Below are 16,604 nucleotides of genomic sequence, written 5' to 3' on the forward strand. Positions count from 1 at the left end.
AGTTGTGGATAGTTATGGATAGGAAATAAATAGCCAGTTGATTTTAATACTTGAATAAATAAAATAATTTATTCGTCGCTTAGATTCCTAATTTTACAAATCTACGGAAACTACATACAAAAAGTTGGGTCATCTAAGGAGAAATGCTTTTACATAGCATCGTACACTTTAACTCCAGCAATCGTTGCTTCGAGCAGTGACTCGAGTCACTGCTGACGTTGCTGAAGGCTTCTTCGTTTGTATTCCTATCTACAGAAAAAAAAATCATCGTTTATCATCATATACATCCGTTTCGAGTATCACTGGTTAAGTTCTCGCTTGCTTTCATCTTACGCAATAAATATGAGTCGTCAATAAATACTAAATCCTCTAACATGCTCTGGGATCGGTCTCTTGTTGGGTCTAGAACCGTGCGCGGACCTGGTTGATCCAGTCCAGGTAGTGAGCGACCTTCACGTAGACTCCAGGCACGTTAGCCTTTCCGCAACCGATACCCCAGGACACGATACCAACAACTTGCCAGCTTCCATTGCGTTCGCAAACCAATGGGCCACCTCCGTCACCCTTGCACGCATCCTTACCTTCCTCTCCGCCGGCACAAATGAAACCCGGGTTCAAGTTGTAGCTATATCCAAGACGAGTCTGACGGAGTTGGTTCTGGCACTGGTGGTGGTTCACGATTGGCACATCGACTTCCTTGAGGATGTTCTGGTACTTGCCGTAATCGCCGAAGGCATCCTTACCCCAACCGGTTGTCCAGCAGCGCTGTCCGGAGAAATCGGTGAACTTATCGGGTAGACAAGCTGGCGAGATGTGTGGAGTTCCGGTAAAGTCAACCGGACGGTCCATCTTCAGGATGGCCAAATCGTTGTCGAGGGTACCGGCGTAGTACTCGGGGTGAACCTGCACGGAGATAACATCCCGTTCGATGTACGGATAGAATTCAACATCGTGGTTTACGTCCCATTCGCCCAGACGAACGCGGAGATCGAAGCCGTTGTAACTAGGGTTGGGAGAAAAAGATAAAATGAATTTGATGGAATGGCCTGATGATAATAAGGGAACCTACGTTTTAACACAATGAGCAGCGGTGATGATGTACTGATTGTCGATCAAAGTACCTCCACAGACGTAAACCGATTCCTTGGGATCCTTCTTCAGGATGGCGACCTGCCATGGGTATTCACCGAATTCACTGTCCCCATCGACGTAGACTGGATTCTTGATGCGACCATTGATGCCTTGGGCGTTGCGAAGACCACACTTGCCCAGATTGGCATGGGAAGGTTGTTGCGGAGGACGGTAAGCTGGACGACGACAGCAAACGCTGCGAGCTGGGCACTGTTGCTGTTGCTGCTGTTGGGGACGAGCTCCAAAGTATGCCTGACGCTGTGAATATGATGAGAGGATTGGCAAGTTTGAACGTAGTTTGAGAAAATGACATATGTTTATTAGGGATGTTGATGAGTCCTGAAGTGTTCACGGTTTGTTAATCGCTTACCTTCTCTGCTGAAATAGATTTTTCCTGTACTTCAACCTGTTCACTAGGTACTGCCTGTGAGTCAATTTCCTTGAGCGGTTCCAAGGGTTCCAGCTGGTCCGGAGCCGGAACGTCGGTGGATCGACGACTACGTGGGAAGCTAACGGTGTTACTACCTTCGGAATGTCCTGGTGCTGGTGTTGGCACGTTCTGAGTAGGTGGAAGTCTTACGTTACTATCTTGATAGTTTTGATACTGTCTACCATAGTGTACTCTATTCTGATTGAGGGAGTCGGGTTGGTTCTGGGGATAGACCGATTGGTACTGGAAGTTACCGATCGGGGGTTGCTGCTGAGGGAAGGAAATGTTTGCAGCTCTACCGATGTCACTGGGATTGTAGTCTAATTCTACGTCAGATGAGGAAGCAGCGTCCCGGTAGAAAGGAGGTCTTGGTCCATAAAATGGAGGTTGTGGAGGGCCGCTTGGGATGAATGGAGGACCTGAAGGTCGGATTGGGCCAGGATATATGGGTCCAGGGCCAGGGGGACGAGGATATAGAGGTCCAGGACCGTGATGGATAGGCCCAGGACCGTTATAGACAGGTCCTGGAGGTTTCGTGAAGATAAGCTCTGGACCAGCTGGACCGAAGGAAGGCGATGAACCATGGATGAATGGTGGTCCATGTGGAGGGCGGTAGACAGGTGGTGGTGGAGGATAACCATAGTGGTTGTGAACGTGATCGTGCTGATTGAAAACGTGCAGAATGTTTTGCTTTTTAGCGGACAGCAGATGGCCCACTTTATGAACAATATTTTCAGTAGGAGTCACGTGGAGGTTGACGAGCGGTTTCACGACCTTATCGCCGTACTCATCCTTCGTGACTTGGAAGGAAAACAGAGGGTTTACGTTGACCAACCCGAGATTGAGACCATTTGCACCAATAGAACCAAAGTAGGGATTCCCGGCGGGATTCGGCCCATAAGGGTTCAACGGGTACGAAGGATACGGTAGACCAAAGGACACCCCAAAGGTAGGAACAACTTTCTTTCCACCTCCTCCTTCACCACCGTGGCCACCTCCCAACAAACGCTAAAACAATACAAGTAAACAAACCAGTTTTAGACAGTGTTGTGGTCGTAAGCGTGCAAAGCTGTTGAACGGTTGAAGAGTTCGTCAACTGTTCAACAGCGTGGGGCTTAGTCCAGTACGTTTTTTTTGTGAGCGAAGCCAAAGCTTATGGTCAGAATGTATTGTTTTAGTGTTCGTTTTAGAGGAGTTTTTATCTTTAAGGTGTTCTTGGTTTAGATTCAGTGTCCGGTTTGGTCAACATTACAACGAAGTTACGTACAAAGCAGTATTGTACAGGTAAAATCTATTTCAGCTAGTCGGTTAACGTGATTTAGGTTAGGTGTGGATGTTAGTACAGGCCGAAACGTGGATTAGGTTTTTGTAATTTTGATTGGTGATTAGTTCGAAGTGTGAAGGAAGAATGCGGAAACTTACCGGTTCGATGTTGGCTTTGTCATCGCTCTTGTCTGATTTCGCTGTAGCGGCCGCTTCTCGCTTGGTAATCTTCTTAGCTGGCTCGGTAACGTTGGCAGATCGGGCTTCTGCAGTTATGTTCTTCGGGGCTTGGACGATGGTCATAACGCCCTTGGCATCGGTGATAACAACTTGCTCGGTGTCGGCTTGGATATCGGTCTTCAGATTGCGGGGATCCAACGGAAGGATCAAATCGTCACGACGGCCAACGACATCTTGTGCTGGACACTGGTCGTATGGAACGCAAACACAATCCTCGTTACGGTTGCTGAAGGCATTGTTACCGCTGTATTGAGCATTGCTGTTGCCATTGTACTGTCCGTTGTTGATCGAGTACTGGTTCTGGTTGAACTGACCATTGTTGTTATTGTTGGTATTGCTGTACTGTCCGTTGTACTGTTGGCTGTATTTGCTGTAGTCGCTGCTGTAGCTGTTCAATCCGTTGGCTGGCCCTTTGACGTTCAGTTCTTTTTTGTAAAGGTTAGGGTTGGACGAGTGGAATCCTCCCTGGCTAGTCTGATAGTTACCGCTGCTCAATGCGTTGTAGTTGTTATTGCTGCTGCTACCGCTTCCAGCATTATCGACAGAATACGAACCGTAAACGGTATTGCTCGAGGAGCTGCCAAATGTGGCTGGGGCTTGGCTGTAGTAGTTGTTCGAAGTACCGCTGATTGGCTTAGACTGTGAAGCGTAGTTTCCGAACTGTCCGAAGTTGTTGTTGCTGTTGGTGGATCCCTTCAGATCTTGATAATCGAAGTCCTTGCCACCAGATGGGTTGAAACCGCCTAGACTAGAGCTTCCAGAGTTTCCGTACGCACTAGAAGAGTACAGGCTATTGCTGGAAGATGAGCTACCACCGACAGCCGATCCAGTGATAATTTCTGGGGCTAATGGGATGGGGTTGTTAACGACGACGGTTTTCTCGCCTTTTCCTCCTTCGATGTGATGGTAGTGGTGGTGGATGTGCTGTTCGACTGGTGGAGTCTTCAATACGGTTGGTCCATCGCCGATAATGACGCCTGGTGGTTTGTTGGGGTTTTCGAATTCGTAAGGGATGTCACTGCCTTCGTAAATTGGACCTAAAGGTTTTGAGGGATAGGATGAAAAGGAATTGGATTGACTGGAATAGAGGCCGCCAAAAGAGGAACTACCTTGGAAGGAATTGGGACCGCCATAGGGTGGCTGTTGAGAGGAAAATCCAACTTTTTGTTGAGGACGGTTAGGAGGGAGTGGCATGGGTTGAGGTGGGCCATAAGGACCTTGGTGAGGTTTTTGTTGAGGTGGTTTTTGGTAGTATTGAGGGCCTTGTTGAGGAGGGCCAGGTGGGCCACGGACAGGGATGGTAGCGATTGGACGGCCAACTGGTTTAAGGGCAACGGGTTGAGCGTAGATGAGGTTTTGGGGGTTCAGGTAGGGACGTCTGCCGTCGACAAGTTCACCATCGCACTGCATGAGTCCAAGAGCGCAGAGTTTCTCCTTGATGATGTTGCGTGCTTCAGCGTCATCGGAGTTCTGGATCGCTTGCATGACCGAGGGGTCGGTGTAGATCTCATCGAAACCCTCCAAACTACGGCCCTGGCGACCGCTGTCCAGGATATAGTTGATAATGTCGTCATCGCCAACTTCTGTCACATTTTGGCTGCCGTCTTGTCGTTTCTCGCGGATCAAGTCGTCCATAAAGGTTTCTCCGTTGTTCAGCCAGTTCCATTCGTCGGCGTTGGTGGCCGTCACGGCCATCAATACCACCAGTGCGGCGGTGGTTATGAGATTCATATTGTTTCTGTGAACGAGAAAATGTGAGAAATGTGATCGATCAGTTCTTTGTGCTTCAGAGTTCAACGAACGCCCCAGCTCGGTTCAAACTCGGCTCACACTGACCCAGTTATTGATCAATTAACACGTTCACATACTTGTTTGTGTACCCCCATTTCACGAGGTCCGATTACCTAACCCAAGCCCCAGTGCGCCTGTTTGGGCATTATGGCATCCATTGAAGGCACCACGCCGCGGTCACTCGCATCTTCGTGTGGAACCAAAACAGATGCGAAGCATACGCGAATGACCGACTCATACAAATGAGATAATAACCGCCTTGGCTCGGTCTTTTTTTAAATTGTACCGTCCTAGTGCAAACCGAAGCAACCCGAATAGAAATAAACTATATATTTCATCACAATAGATTCTTGGATGAACTTTGAATGAGGTTATGTTGTTTCAGGCTAAGCAACCGTTAGAAAAATGAAAACGCTAGTTTTAATTATTCCCGACGTTTCGGAGGATTTGGGACACTTTTCAAGGGTTCAATCACTACGGTTTCCTACTTAAGATAAGTTAACGGAGTTAACGGTATTTTTTGGAGTGATTTGGAAAAAATTTGACGATGAGTTAGAGGACTGAGCACAAAAAGTTCTCTTTTTCCATAGTAATTTCCATATACAATCCGAATGGCGTGCGCTCAGCCAAAAATCTTACAAATCATTTCAAACTTTGGGAGAATGAATTTCTTCATAATTGACACCGTTTAAGGCTCTTCTTATTAGGAGAGCAGAAACTTCAAAATATGCATTGATCAAGTTAAAAAAAATCATTCACCATTTGATGTATGGTTGACAACGTTTTGTTCTATGGTTCTGCTGTCAGTGTTTTCTACCATATATTAAATAGTTTACAAATGGTTACAAATCATCCAGTTACAGTTGATCGAGTTTATCTTATTGTTTTTCTACAGTTTTCTATTCGGGAACCATCGTATTATTTCCACTTCACTGGTCACCAGCATCCCTCCTTCTGCCGGTGCATCACTCTGGCATAGCCTACTGCGTGCAGAAAAAACAGTTCTGCAATCAACAAACTGCGACAAGCGAATCAGGAAGAGCAGGTACTAAAGTGCCAACGTTAGTCGCCCAACAGCGCAACCAATCTTTCACTTTTACTTTCGTGGTGCAAAAGAGCGGAAACTTTTCTCCGCAGCGCCATGTGACGGCAAAAAAAAACAATGGCGATTGTTTCCCCATGGATCAATCAGATCTCATTAATGCATTTATGTACGCCGCCTTCTCGGAGCTTCGTATAGAATGAGGACTCCCCGAAGCGTGACGAGCTCTAATCGTAGTGTGCCACGAAGACGATATAATAGGGCCACCCGAGATGGTTGTGGTGGTGGAGCTGGTGGTCATCGGCTCCTTTGTTTGTCACCATGGCGACGTGCATTCAGCATGCAGTGACACCTCTTGTGGGCGCGATTATTGGGGTCGCAAGCGACGGAAAATTGCATCACATCGCCGCAGCCGACGCGAACGAAGAAAAAAAAAAGTGTAAACAAACGTTACGTTGGCAGATTTTTTATTTTCGTCCGTGCGAATAAGGTGCGAGGCGTAGAGCGTGAAAGTGAAGCGGCGTTCGGGTGAGGAGAGCGCATTGACCTTCAAAATCGCCGCTTTTGGGTGCGAGCGCGCTCTTTAGCGTAGGGGAAGATGCGTCACCGTTTTGGTGGTGTGGGGCAAGGCAACAAGCACGCAGCAAGACGCCCGTTGTTGGTTTAGGGAAGGTCTGCGCGGCTGTCGATAAGACGCTAATGAAACCGAGAGTGATTTTTTGTGTTTGTTTCTGCGAAAAAGGTTGCTGGCCTTGTGGGTGGGGTAACGTATAGTCAACAAGTCTGAGATCAGCTATCTGAGGCAGTTTGAGGCTGTTTAGCAAGGTTTGGACGAGTTATGTAACACGTTAAGGTGGAAGATAAGGTTGACTTCAATTGATTTTGCAAGATATTACTAATATAGCGCATTGCAAATCAAATGAAAAAAAAAAAATCTTGTGATTCGCTTCGAAGATAATTTTTAGAGGTATACATAACTTGCCCTACAATTTGGATCATACATTTTTCGTTCAAAAGATATCTTGTTGAAACAGTTGGGTTGAATTGTGTGCCTCACATTACTCTACAATACATCGTTTTTGCTACTCATTATTGACGTCATGACTTTGAATATTACCTTAGTTACACATTTAAATTGTCAGGTTCTAGGCTATTTCAACCTAAAGAATGTTACTGTTGTAAGATTTTGAAGTTTACACGTGTAGAACAAACACGTGTCAAATGTACAAATTGGACAAATTAAACTAATCATAACGTCTGTAACATAGCCATGAAGAAGTGAATTGTCTAACCATGTAATTCTATTCGATTTTTCACAGATAAAAATTATGTTTAACCTACAAAATTTCATTTCTCAGGCTTACAAACACTAATGATGCCGTTAAAGGGTTTCTAAGCGTCAGTTTTGAATCCAGAAAATCTCTCTGGGAGTGTTTTTGACAATTATTTACAAGATCTATAGTTTTCGACAAGAATATAGTAAAATAAGGTAACTCTAGCGTGAAAGTTCTCTTAGTTCAGTTGAGAAAACTCAAATACAAATTATTGACAGCAATTTGAAGTTAATTTTTGGGTTTGAACTAAAATATGTTTTTATCAGATTAACGCCTAAGGGTATAAAATAACCTTAAAACTTGATATTCTTCAAAGCATTAAGTTTGAATGATGTTTATTTTTGATGTAGCACAGTCGACGAAGCTAATGATCTATTAGGTATTAAAAACAAGTGAGATGTGATTTTTGAAAAACACTTCAATCGATGGTTATCATGTAATCTTCAATATTTTGACAATATGTCGAAGGTTTTATCTTAAAAAGTCATATAATTCAAGAATACTATTTTAAGATTTTCCCTAAATTTGTTAGCTTTTAGTTTCACCAGTTTGAGGTTTATTTTGAACGATAGAGATGGATAATGAAGCATATGGCTCCCATTACTCTCAGTTTGACCCCTTATTAACCCTAGAATCCTCCGTTGGTTACCTGGTCACTTGGAAGTTACAGTTTTATTTTTTCAACCACATTCTCAAACAAGATTTCTTATTTTTTTTTTCTAATTTTAGTTTATTGAGAGAAAATGATTCAACCCTATTACTTATGATAAATTTCCGAAAAGATTTCTATTTAGTTAAACTTTGCGTACCCATCATTGTTTTTGAAGATTTTCAAATCTTCAACCAGCTGTTAAAAAGTTATTTTTCAACCGATTTCAATCAATGACATGCAATCCAGATTTGTCTCAACTTGCAAGGGTCGCAAAACAGAACCAGTTCACCTTATAGTTCCGGAGTTATTCCGGATTTCGATGGGGTCAGAACCTGCAGAAACACGATTTTGTAAATCATTTCATTTTTTTTATTGTTTCTTTCCGATATTTTACATATGACACACTATCGATATATACAACCATACAAAATTAAGTGTTTGTGACCTCTGTGGACACGAAAATCCCTTTACTTATGCCAGATATGTTCCGGAAGTCCCGAGGAAGGCGGTATTCCCACGACATATTTAACTTCTTGATTTGTCAAATAATGAGTGGAAATAGTCATTAGAAAGTTCAACCTAATGTCCTGGCTGGTGAAAGTCTCCAATTCAACGACGCTGTTGATGCGACTTATAATACTTCATGATTTGTGGAAACAACTTTGAAAATAAATGTCCTGGACATCAATTACCATTCAAGACCGAAGCACACCGGACATACTCCGAATACTTCGAAGGAATCGGCATAAGGTAAACCGGTTCCATTTGCGCAGTTCACCAAAACAGTTTTGCCGCCCGACAATGCCTGGGCACAATAAGATTGGCTGTGTATTCCTGAGCTGATTGAAGATTTGAAAATACTCAATAGCACGCACGCAAGGTTAATTTGCCTCTACACGGGTACGCAAAGGTTAATTTGCCTTTGAGTGATGGTTGAAAACAGAAGAGTGCAATTAGCAAAAATTGCGGCTTATAAAGGTTCCTTCTCGAGAAACACAACTGTGTACTTAGCCGAACACTCGAAAATGCCGTTATTGTTTCAGGACTTGGTATGGTTTGACAAAATACATTTAAATTATTCGATGTGATTTTACATAAGCTGCTGCCCAATTGAGAATTTCAACATTAATTTTCTGAGTTAACGGCTTTCGTTAAATAGAGCATTTTCAAATGTCGGTGTGGTTTTGTAAACCAACCAAACCAATCTGCTTAAAATGTTTGCAAAATTATCACCGAAAAATGATGATAATCATTAAAAGCCCTAAAAGTTTTCAACAAATACGTATTGATTTTACCTCTTTTTTATTTGAAAATAACAAAACTAGTTAGAAGAAAGTTAATGCTCAGGTGAAGTACCGTGCTCTCAAATTTCTAGTCTGAATTAACAAAATTTAACAAGTTGTTTTGACCATGATTGTACTGTTCTTTGTGAGCAGTCAGAATTCAGTATGAAGGATTCGAAAGTGTTGAGGTGCATGCATTGCATATGTTTATTAGGTCCTTGTTGGATAACTCATGATATCATAACCAATTTTTCTCATATTAGAGAATTACTTGTGAATCACTTCCAATACTCTTGATACATTCGTGGAGTTCCATTTGGTGCAATTATTTGAAGGTTTTTGCTGAACCCTATACTTTCAGAAGAAAACCTTCACCGAATGCAGATCAATATGGGGGTGAGAGGGAAATGTTGAAGTGTTAGTTACTTTATGAAAGCCGAGGAGTCCTCTTCACTTCTACAAGAGAACACTGGGAGTTTGAATATGGCAAAGGAACTTGAACCCAGCCGAAATGACAGTTAGTGTTAAAAATTCACAGCATAAATGAAGAGATTGATGATAGATTGGCTTTCAAATTTTGACAAAATTAAAAACAATTATGTTATTTTGTCCAACGTTTCGGTCCGTTTGGAACCTTCCTCAGGGACTCAATTGTTACAGTTCTTTCGTCCAGTGTGGTTCGGTAGAACCTGTAACTGTCTGGTGGATCGGTTTTGCCCGCACATCCGCAGTCAGTTAAGAATGCTTTTCCGGTGGGAAAATCGAACTTAAAGCTGCGCACCGGAATCAAGTACCTGATTCAATGGTACCAGTTTTTAATTTTGTCAAGACTGAAAAGCCAATCTATCATCAACAAGGAACTACAGTCGAACTACCAACGAAATGAAGAGAGGAAGATAAAAAATAGTCAATAATGCATAAGCTTTAGTAATTTGGTGATTATTTCTATTTCTGAGTAAAGCTTGTCATTACTGAGCTTTACACGTCATTTAATTATGCTACGACGATGAGCAGGTCTTTCTTGGGAGATAGACCAACGAATAAAGCTTTTATCTTTGTCCATTAATTTGTCGTGCTTTAAAACAACGAGCTACACACTCAGTTACCAATGGCAGTGCGAGATCATGAATTTTGCGAGAAATCATGGTTCCTGGAGTCACAATCATGATTCTTTATAGACGCACAACACACAATGCGCTCTGCTTCAACTCATTCGTATCGATAACTCACAATTCAATACGATGAAGTGGTTGTGTGGTAGAGTACGCGGCGCTCAATCGGTAGGCTCTTGGTACGAATCTCGCCCTTGCATTTCCTTACTTTGTCGGTCATGATTATAGGTATCTGATTCATGATTTCGAGTCATCATCAACAAAAAGCTGTTGAAAGTCTTCGTCGATTTGTTTATTACGACTAGTCTTTAGTTTTTCATATTAATATTCAATTAAGAGCACTGCAAGTGAATTGTTGAACTCCATAGAGCAAATTTAGAATGAATGCTTTTACTTTTCATTATTTTCTTCTTTTTGGAACTGCTGTTTTTCTTGTCATGAATTGTTTTCGATTTTATACTACACCGAATTAACAATGGTGACCAAGTTCGACCAAAACAATCGAACCCATTTAGGAAAAAAATAACAGGATATGACGGGTAGCTACTCACAATCGATAACATGAAATCTGTGAATATATTTTGAAATATACTTGCGCATTGTTATACAACATGCAATGATGAGTTTCATGTGAAATATATTGAAGCGTGAGGACTTGGATTTAACCAAATAGCCCAGAATATTGTAATATAATACTTAATTAGGTTACATGATCAAACTGGCTTCGCAATGCCTTAAAGCACTTGAGCCTATGAAAAACAAGTAAATTGTGGGAAACTATTATCACATGTGATTGCAGCTTATCATTTACAATATGTGAAAATGATTAATGATATTGATTAATTTAAAGTTAGTACTTATAAATATTACTCCTCAAAAAAAGGGGTAACTTCAAGTTTTGTCGATCTTTTGATTCAAAACTCCATCAAAAGGATACAAACAACAAGACAACCCAGCTTCGAACCAAGCTTAGTTGGCATTTTTTTCTGATAACCACGGTAAATGAAATTTCGTTTAAATATCTCTGAGTTTCTTTGAGTTTGTCGACATAAACCTTCTAAAAGGCGTAATTTCAAAACTGGCCCTTTGGCTTTGCCATAGTATACGACTGGTGAACTTCGATTCGTTTGTTTTTTTTTTTACGATCTGGGACACCATATGCTATCATAAGTAATCAGGTATCAGAAGGCCGGCTCCAAAGGCACGTTTCCCACCAGTTGGGAGATTTGTGCCACAAAAGACCATGCTTCACATGACTGTGCTTCACAGCATCATTTCTGTAGGCAAGTTATCACCACAAGTTTTTTTTTATCATAAGTCATAGCCTTGTTTGTGGAGATTGATTTGTAACTATTTCGAATTTTCTTATTATTGAATTCATGAACAGATTTTCTGTGATGTCTCTATTCATGAACAACTTTGAACTCCTTCTGAAACCTTATGGCTCTTCAAGTCATGATGGTATCTGGATCCGGAAAGGGAGATTTTGAAATCCCAAGGTGCTACCAAACGCCTTTAATGCTCTGAGTCAGTGGTTCCCAACCCTTTTGAAGCTGCGACCCCCTTTGAAGTTCTACAAGTATTCCGCGGACCTTCCGAACATCTTATCACGAATCAACGAATATTCTTGGCAGACATACACAATTTTCACGTCTGTAATTAATACCAGATGTTGCAAGAGTGCTGATAAGATTATCTGGAGGCCACTCATTCCACGAAGAATCTTTCCACGAGACGATCAAACATCTTCCAAGAGTCGGACAAGGAATCAACAAAAATGTTGTTCAAATCCAACAAAACCCACGTAAACAATATGCATTTGAATAAGCCGTTAATCAGTCTTCTAATAGGGTCCTAAAGCCCTGTCCCAATTTTAGTGCCAAACGCTTAAGTTTAGGCCAAACACACATGTTTACTCAATGTTTTAATGCTTTTCATTTGTTTAAGCACAAAAAAACATTTTTTATGTTTTTATAGATTTTGTCACACCTTTGGTTTAAACTCAAATTTTGGGTGTATTTTGTTTTCCGTGTCCCTTCCGAAATGTCAGATAGGAACAACACGGAGAAAAAAGAATTGTCCAGTCAATCATATTTGCTGGTAGATCAATCATATTTTACATTGGATTTCAGTCAACCATACATTAAAATTGATTCAACAATATCTATGCTTGGTTTAACTATTTGGTATGATTGGTTCAACTATACAAAATAATTGAATGAACCATAGATATTATTGACTCAATATTAGTATACAATCATGACAATGGTATTATTGTTGATGTTGTGTTGTCAAAACCGGTACTAATCTTCTTTATCGACATCGGAAAAATGCGACAAAATGTAAATAAATATGGGAGCAGGAATTCAAACCACTATCTTGAGAGTGAGAGCGCATTAACTTATTATCTACTCCAACATCGCTTGTTGGTATTTAGTAATTTTTTGCGGTACAGCTTATAACGTTTCAAGGTAATAATTTGCGGAAAGCTGATTCAACAATAATATTATTGAAATATTCATGTGATGAAAGACAGAAACAAAAGCAAAAACGATTGGGCAAACCATACTGTCAGTTTAGAAGCACCGATAATATGCTTATAACAATTGTATCCAGGCATGTTAAAGCAACTATAGGAAAAGTTATGTCAATCATGCAAGAATTTTCTGCGTGAACCCCAGTGTTAAAACTAAAATCCCTGTGGTATTTTTGTCGACTAAGTGAACGTCAAACATGATCTCAAGTGTCAAAGTTCATTTATGGATCCAATTTTTAAATTAAAGTTTCAATATGATATATCCGTTATATGAGCGGGAAAAATTGCTCAAGTAGTTGCAGTAACTTGCTCTTTCATGTTATTAAATGAAAACAAGATTTCATTAAACATTTTAGGACCCTATTGCATTCCATATGCTAATATCGGGCAAGTAATCACTTGCCCGATATTTACCCTGTTTGGTCTTTTGAGGCTATTATACTGCTAATATGGGGCATGTCAGCTCTGTAATGGCACAATATTAGTATGCAGGGCGAATTTAAGTGCTATTTTGTTACTTGAGTATAGGAAACTGATTACTTAGCCTCCTTAAAATATCAAAAGCACTGTCGTTTAAAAGTTTCCAGCTGTCAACCAGCATTTCGAATGCACAACATGTTATGATTTCCGAGCATCAATATTTACTCAGAATTCTACTCAATATTCACTCAGTGTCCTGTTTCAGATTCTCTCAGAATCGATTCTCAGTAGGATTCTGAGAAAATACTGTGTAGGATTCCGAGAGAAACCTGAGTAGGATTCTGAGAGAAATCTGCGTAGGATTCTGAGAGAATTGTTTGCATGAATTACACAGTGTAACAAAAATGACATGTTAACGTGTCTCAAGGATCAAATTATGTGTCTCTAGTATATTTGAGCCTGCTGAATCTGATGCTGTTCTCAGAAATTTTTCTTAGCGTCAAAATTTTTAGCTACAGGTCGCCAAAGTTACACTGGTTTTATTGATGTTTATATAAAATTTAAAGATTTATCAAACGTTTTGCGATCTAATCCTGCAAGCATGCTTAATAGACCTTGAACTTTTATTTTAGATATAATTTGGTAGAAATTGCACGATTGAATTTAAATTAAACCGATTTTTTCAACATGTTTGCAGTCTTCATACAAAACTCTACGTTTCTCTTATATGGTAAAATGAAATACGTTTCAAAACCATCAAAAAATAATTTTTCCGCATCGAAAAATATTAGTTTTTGGAAAAATGTTGTAAGTATTTGGAAAAATGTTGTAAGTATTTGGAAAAATGTTGTAAGTATTTTTGGCCTTTTGGTTCTCTTCGTCATGAAGGGTGTTTATTGACCAAATCTTCTAAAATTCCGCAGCATGATGCGTTTATATGCCACACGTATTGATGCCAACGTTGGGCCCAATAAGATTTAGAAAACCATTTATTACGAGAAGATCAAAGCTTCTGAAAATACAAAAAGTCACCTTTTTCGAAAAAAAAAAGATATCTTACGAAAAAGACAATTTAACATCTTCTCACATTTATTCATCAGTCAAAGTAAACGGCATTTGTTTACAACGACTTTGCAGACTGCTTGAGAAGTCGCTCCTAGGGGTTTGTGGACCATCGTTTGGGAAACCCTGCTCTGTGCAGGACATTTTAGGTTTAGAACTTTGGATTGAAAGCCCCAAAAAGCTCTGCATTGAATTATCCAATAATCTCAAGAATCTCAAGAGTTTCGTTTGAAACCAACTGAAAATTTCGCCAAAAATTCCATACGTGTTCCGATTTTTCTTGGAACAGGACAAGCGTTAAGTCAGGAATCCAACAAGTAATCTTCTGTAGATTTTTTCATAGATTACATCTGGATTGTAAACGGAATATCTACTATCACCCTTCAAGGATCTTCATTGAAATACTTCATCCGTCTTGTAAATCTTACGTCAAAGATCTTGTTCACGCTCTAATAGATTTCTAGGCGACTTGAAATGTTTACTGAGGTGATGAAGATTCTTATCAAAAACCACATATAATCTTACAATGAACTGGCCAAGATCTAGCTGGGAATCGACAAAGATCGCACAAGGACTTTACTGAAAGTCTCCCGAGGGATCTACTGAAAAAAAAAATCTGCCAAGGATCTTACTAGGGACTCCATCTAAGGGCTCACTAGTACCATTCAAAGAAATCCAACGACATTAAGCGACGAACCTACTGAATGCAAGCTATCAGTAGTACATAGATTTTTAGTGCACCGAGATAAACTTAAAAAGGATTTTAAATCGTAAAAGGGCAAAATGTTCTTGAATTGATTTAATTTACATTCATTGGCTAAGTTTCTACACAAACTCTAACTTAAAGAAAGTAAGAATTACATACAATGATATGATTCTTCTAAGTGTTATGTCATGTGTCAAAAAAGTTGTAACATTATGTTTTCAAATGATATCCACAAACAAGTTAAAAACCTTTGTACTGTCCAAGAGGTTTATAAAAATCATTTGGAAATACATTGCAACACGTCCTTTCACTTTCATTCACTAGGGCTAGTTACTTTTTCAGACACTAACATCAAATTGTAGACATCACTCAATCTTAACAAGCCATCGAACAAAGCACCTGCTACTCCGGAATAGACATCACCCACTGCACGGAGATGCTAAACCTTTGAGTAAACGCAAATCACCAAACGAACGAGAAACATAACTATCCCACTTCCGTCCCTGGGTTTCCAAACAATAGCACCATAAACCCTCAGTGGTGCTCGAAATTTATTCCGATTGTTAATCGTGAGAGTTTTCCCTTGGTAGTAGATGCAACTCGGTGCCCTTCCCAAGCAGTCTTGTCTTGTGGATCTTATGATATAACACAGCACTCTCGAAGCACCATCTCACCAAACTAGACCAATACTCTCTTCTGGTTGGGCCCAATGTGGGAGGACAAAACTGTCTCGCCGCAAATAAGCCACACGTTACGCAATCGATGCGATCATCGAGAGCGATGTCCTAGATTCGGAGAATGTGCGCACTTCATCACTGCACTGCACTCCGTCGCTTACGGTCGATGAGTAATCCTTGAACACACATTCACCCCAGAGTTCCTTCACACTTCTTTCCCCCCATCGTCCATTTGAGTCCTTACGGCGTTGACTAACCTTTGCGAACGAAGCACTCGATTTTTGGTCGTTTAACAGTTGTTACGTAAAAAAACTGCAACCAGCACCAACTTCACTTCGGAGATTCACAAGTTTTGTTCGACACACTCAAAACTCCGATTCTTCGTTCTTTTAAATGTAGTGCTGCTCGATGCACATCTAACTCGGTACTGCTGTTCAATTTCGCCCAACTGACTATTTTATAGAATTCCACCGCCTTCAGTGCAGAGATCGATCTACCCTCTTGGGTTGGCGGGTCTAGGCTCGGAAAAACACACGCGCGCTCTTCTTGCAGGCTGAGATCGTCCCCGGGCGGCGGCCCCAGGAGTATACGAATTTTAACCGGAGTCTCGTGCATACTTCTTCGAGCCCAAATGCGGAGAGACAGAGAGCGAGACTTGCATGCATGCGATCAGCGGTGGGTAGGGGTTTGTATGTTGTTTGTCGTGGGGAGCAAAGAAAATGAAATAGTTCGCTGATGCATTAACTGAGACAATGAAACTTTAAAATTTTAACGTCAGATGGAAGTTATATATTTTGCTATTCTATATCCCTAGAATGAAATTGAATAAAAATATTGGACAATATTTTGAGTTACCGTTTTGTTTTAAATTTGTAAAATGACTCATATTACGAACACTGAACTTTGAACAGTGAATTTTCAATTA

General features: G+C 40.7%; 1 protein-coding gene across 4 annotated transcripts; it reads right to left on the reverse strand.

Annotated features, from left to right (window-relative positions):
• Window positions 1-256: 256 nt before the first annotated feature.
• On the reverse strand, window positions 257-16,223 carry LOC5571811. Of its 4 annotated transcripts, XM_021841427.1 has the most exons (6): window positions 15,937-16,123; window positions 4,174-4,802; window positions 2,984-4,101; window positions 1,502-1,690; window positions 1,070-1,389; window positions 257-1,003 (listed from the first exon to the last, which is right to left on the reverse strand). In XM_021841427.1, exons 2-6 carry the CDS (start codon window positions 4,793-4,795, stop codon window positions 403-405), a joined length of 2,850 nt encoding a protein of 949 aa, XP_021697119.1. In that variant the 5' UTR covers window positions 4,796-4,802; window positions 15,937-16,123; the 3' UTR covers window positions 257-402. The 4 variants fall into 4 exon arrangements, with proteins under 4 accessions (XP_021697119.1, XP_021697116.1, XP_021697117.1 ...); XM_021841424.1 differs by having other exon boundaries at window positions 1,502-2,569; window positions 2,984-4,802; window positions 15,937-16,223; XM_021841425.1 differs by having other exon boundaries at window positions 2,984-4,802.
• Window positions 16,224-16,604: the final 381 nt, after the last annotated feature.

Source organism: Aedes aegypti, chromosome 2 (genome assembly GCF_002204515.2).
Source record: "Aedes aegypti strain LVP_AGWG chromosome 2, AaegL5.0 Primary Assembly, whole genome shotgun sequence".
NCBI classification, from domain to species: domain Eukaryota; kingdom Metazoa; phylum Arthropoda; class Insecta; order Diptera; family Culicidae; genus Aedes; species Aedes aegypti.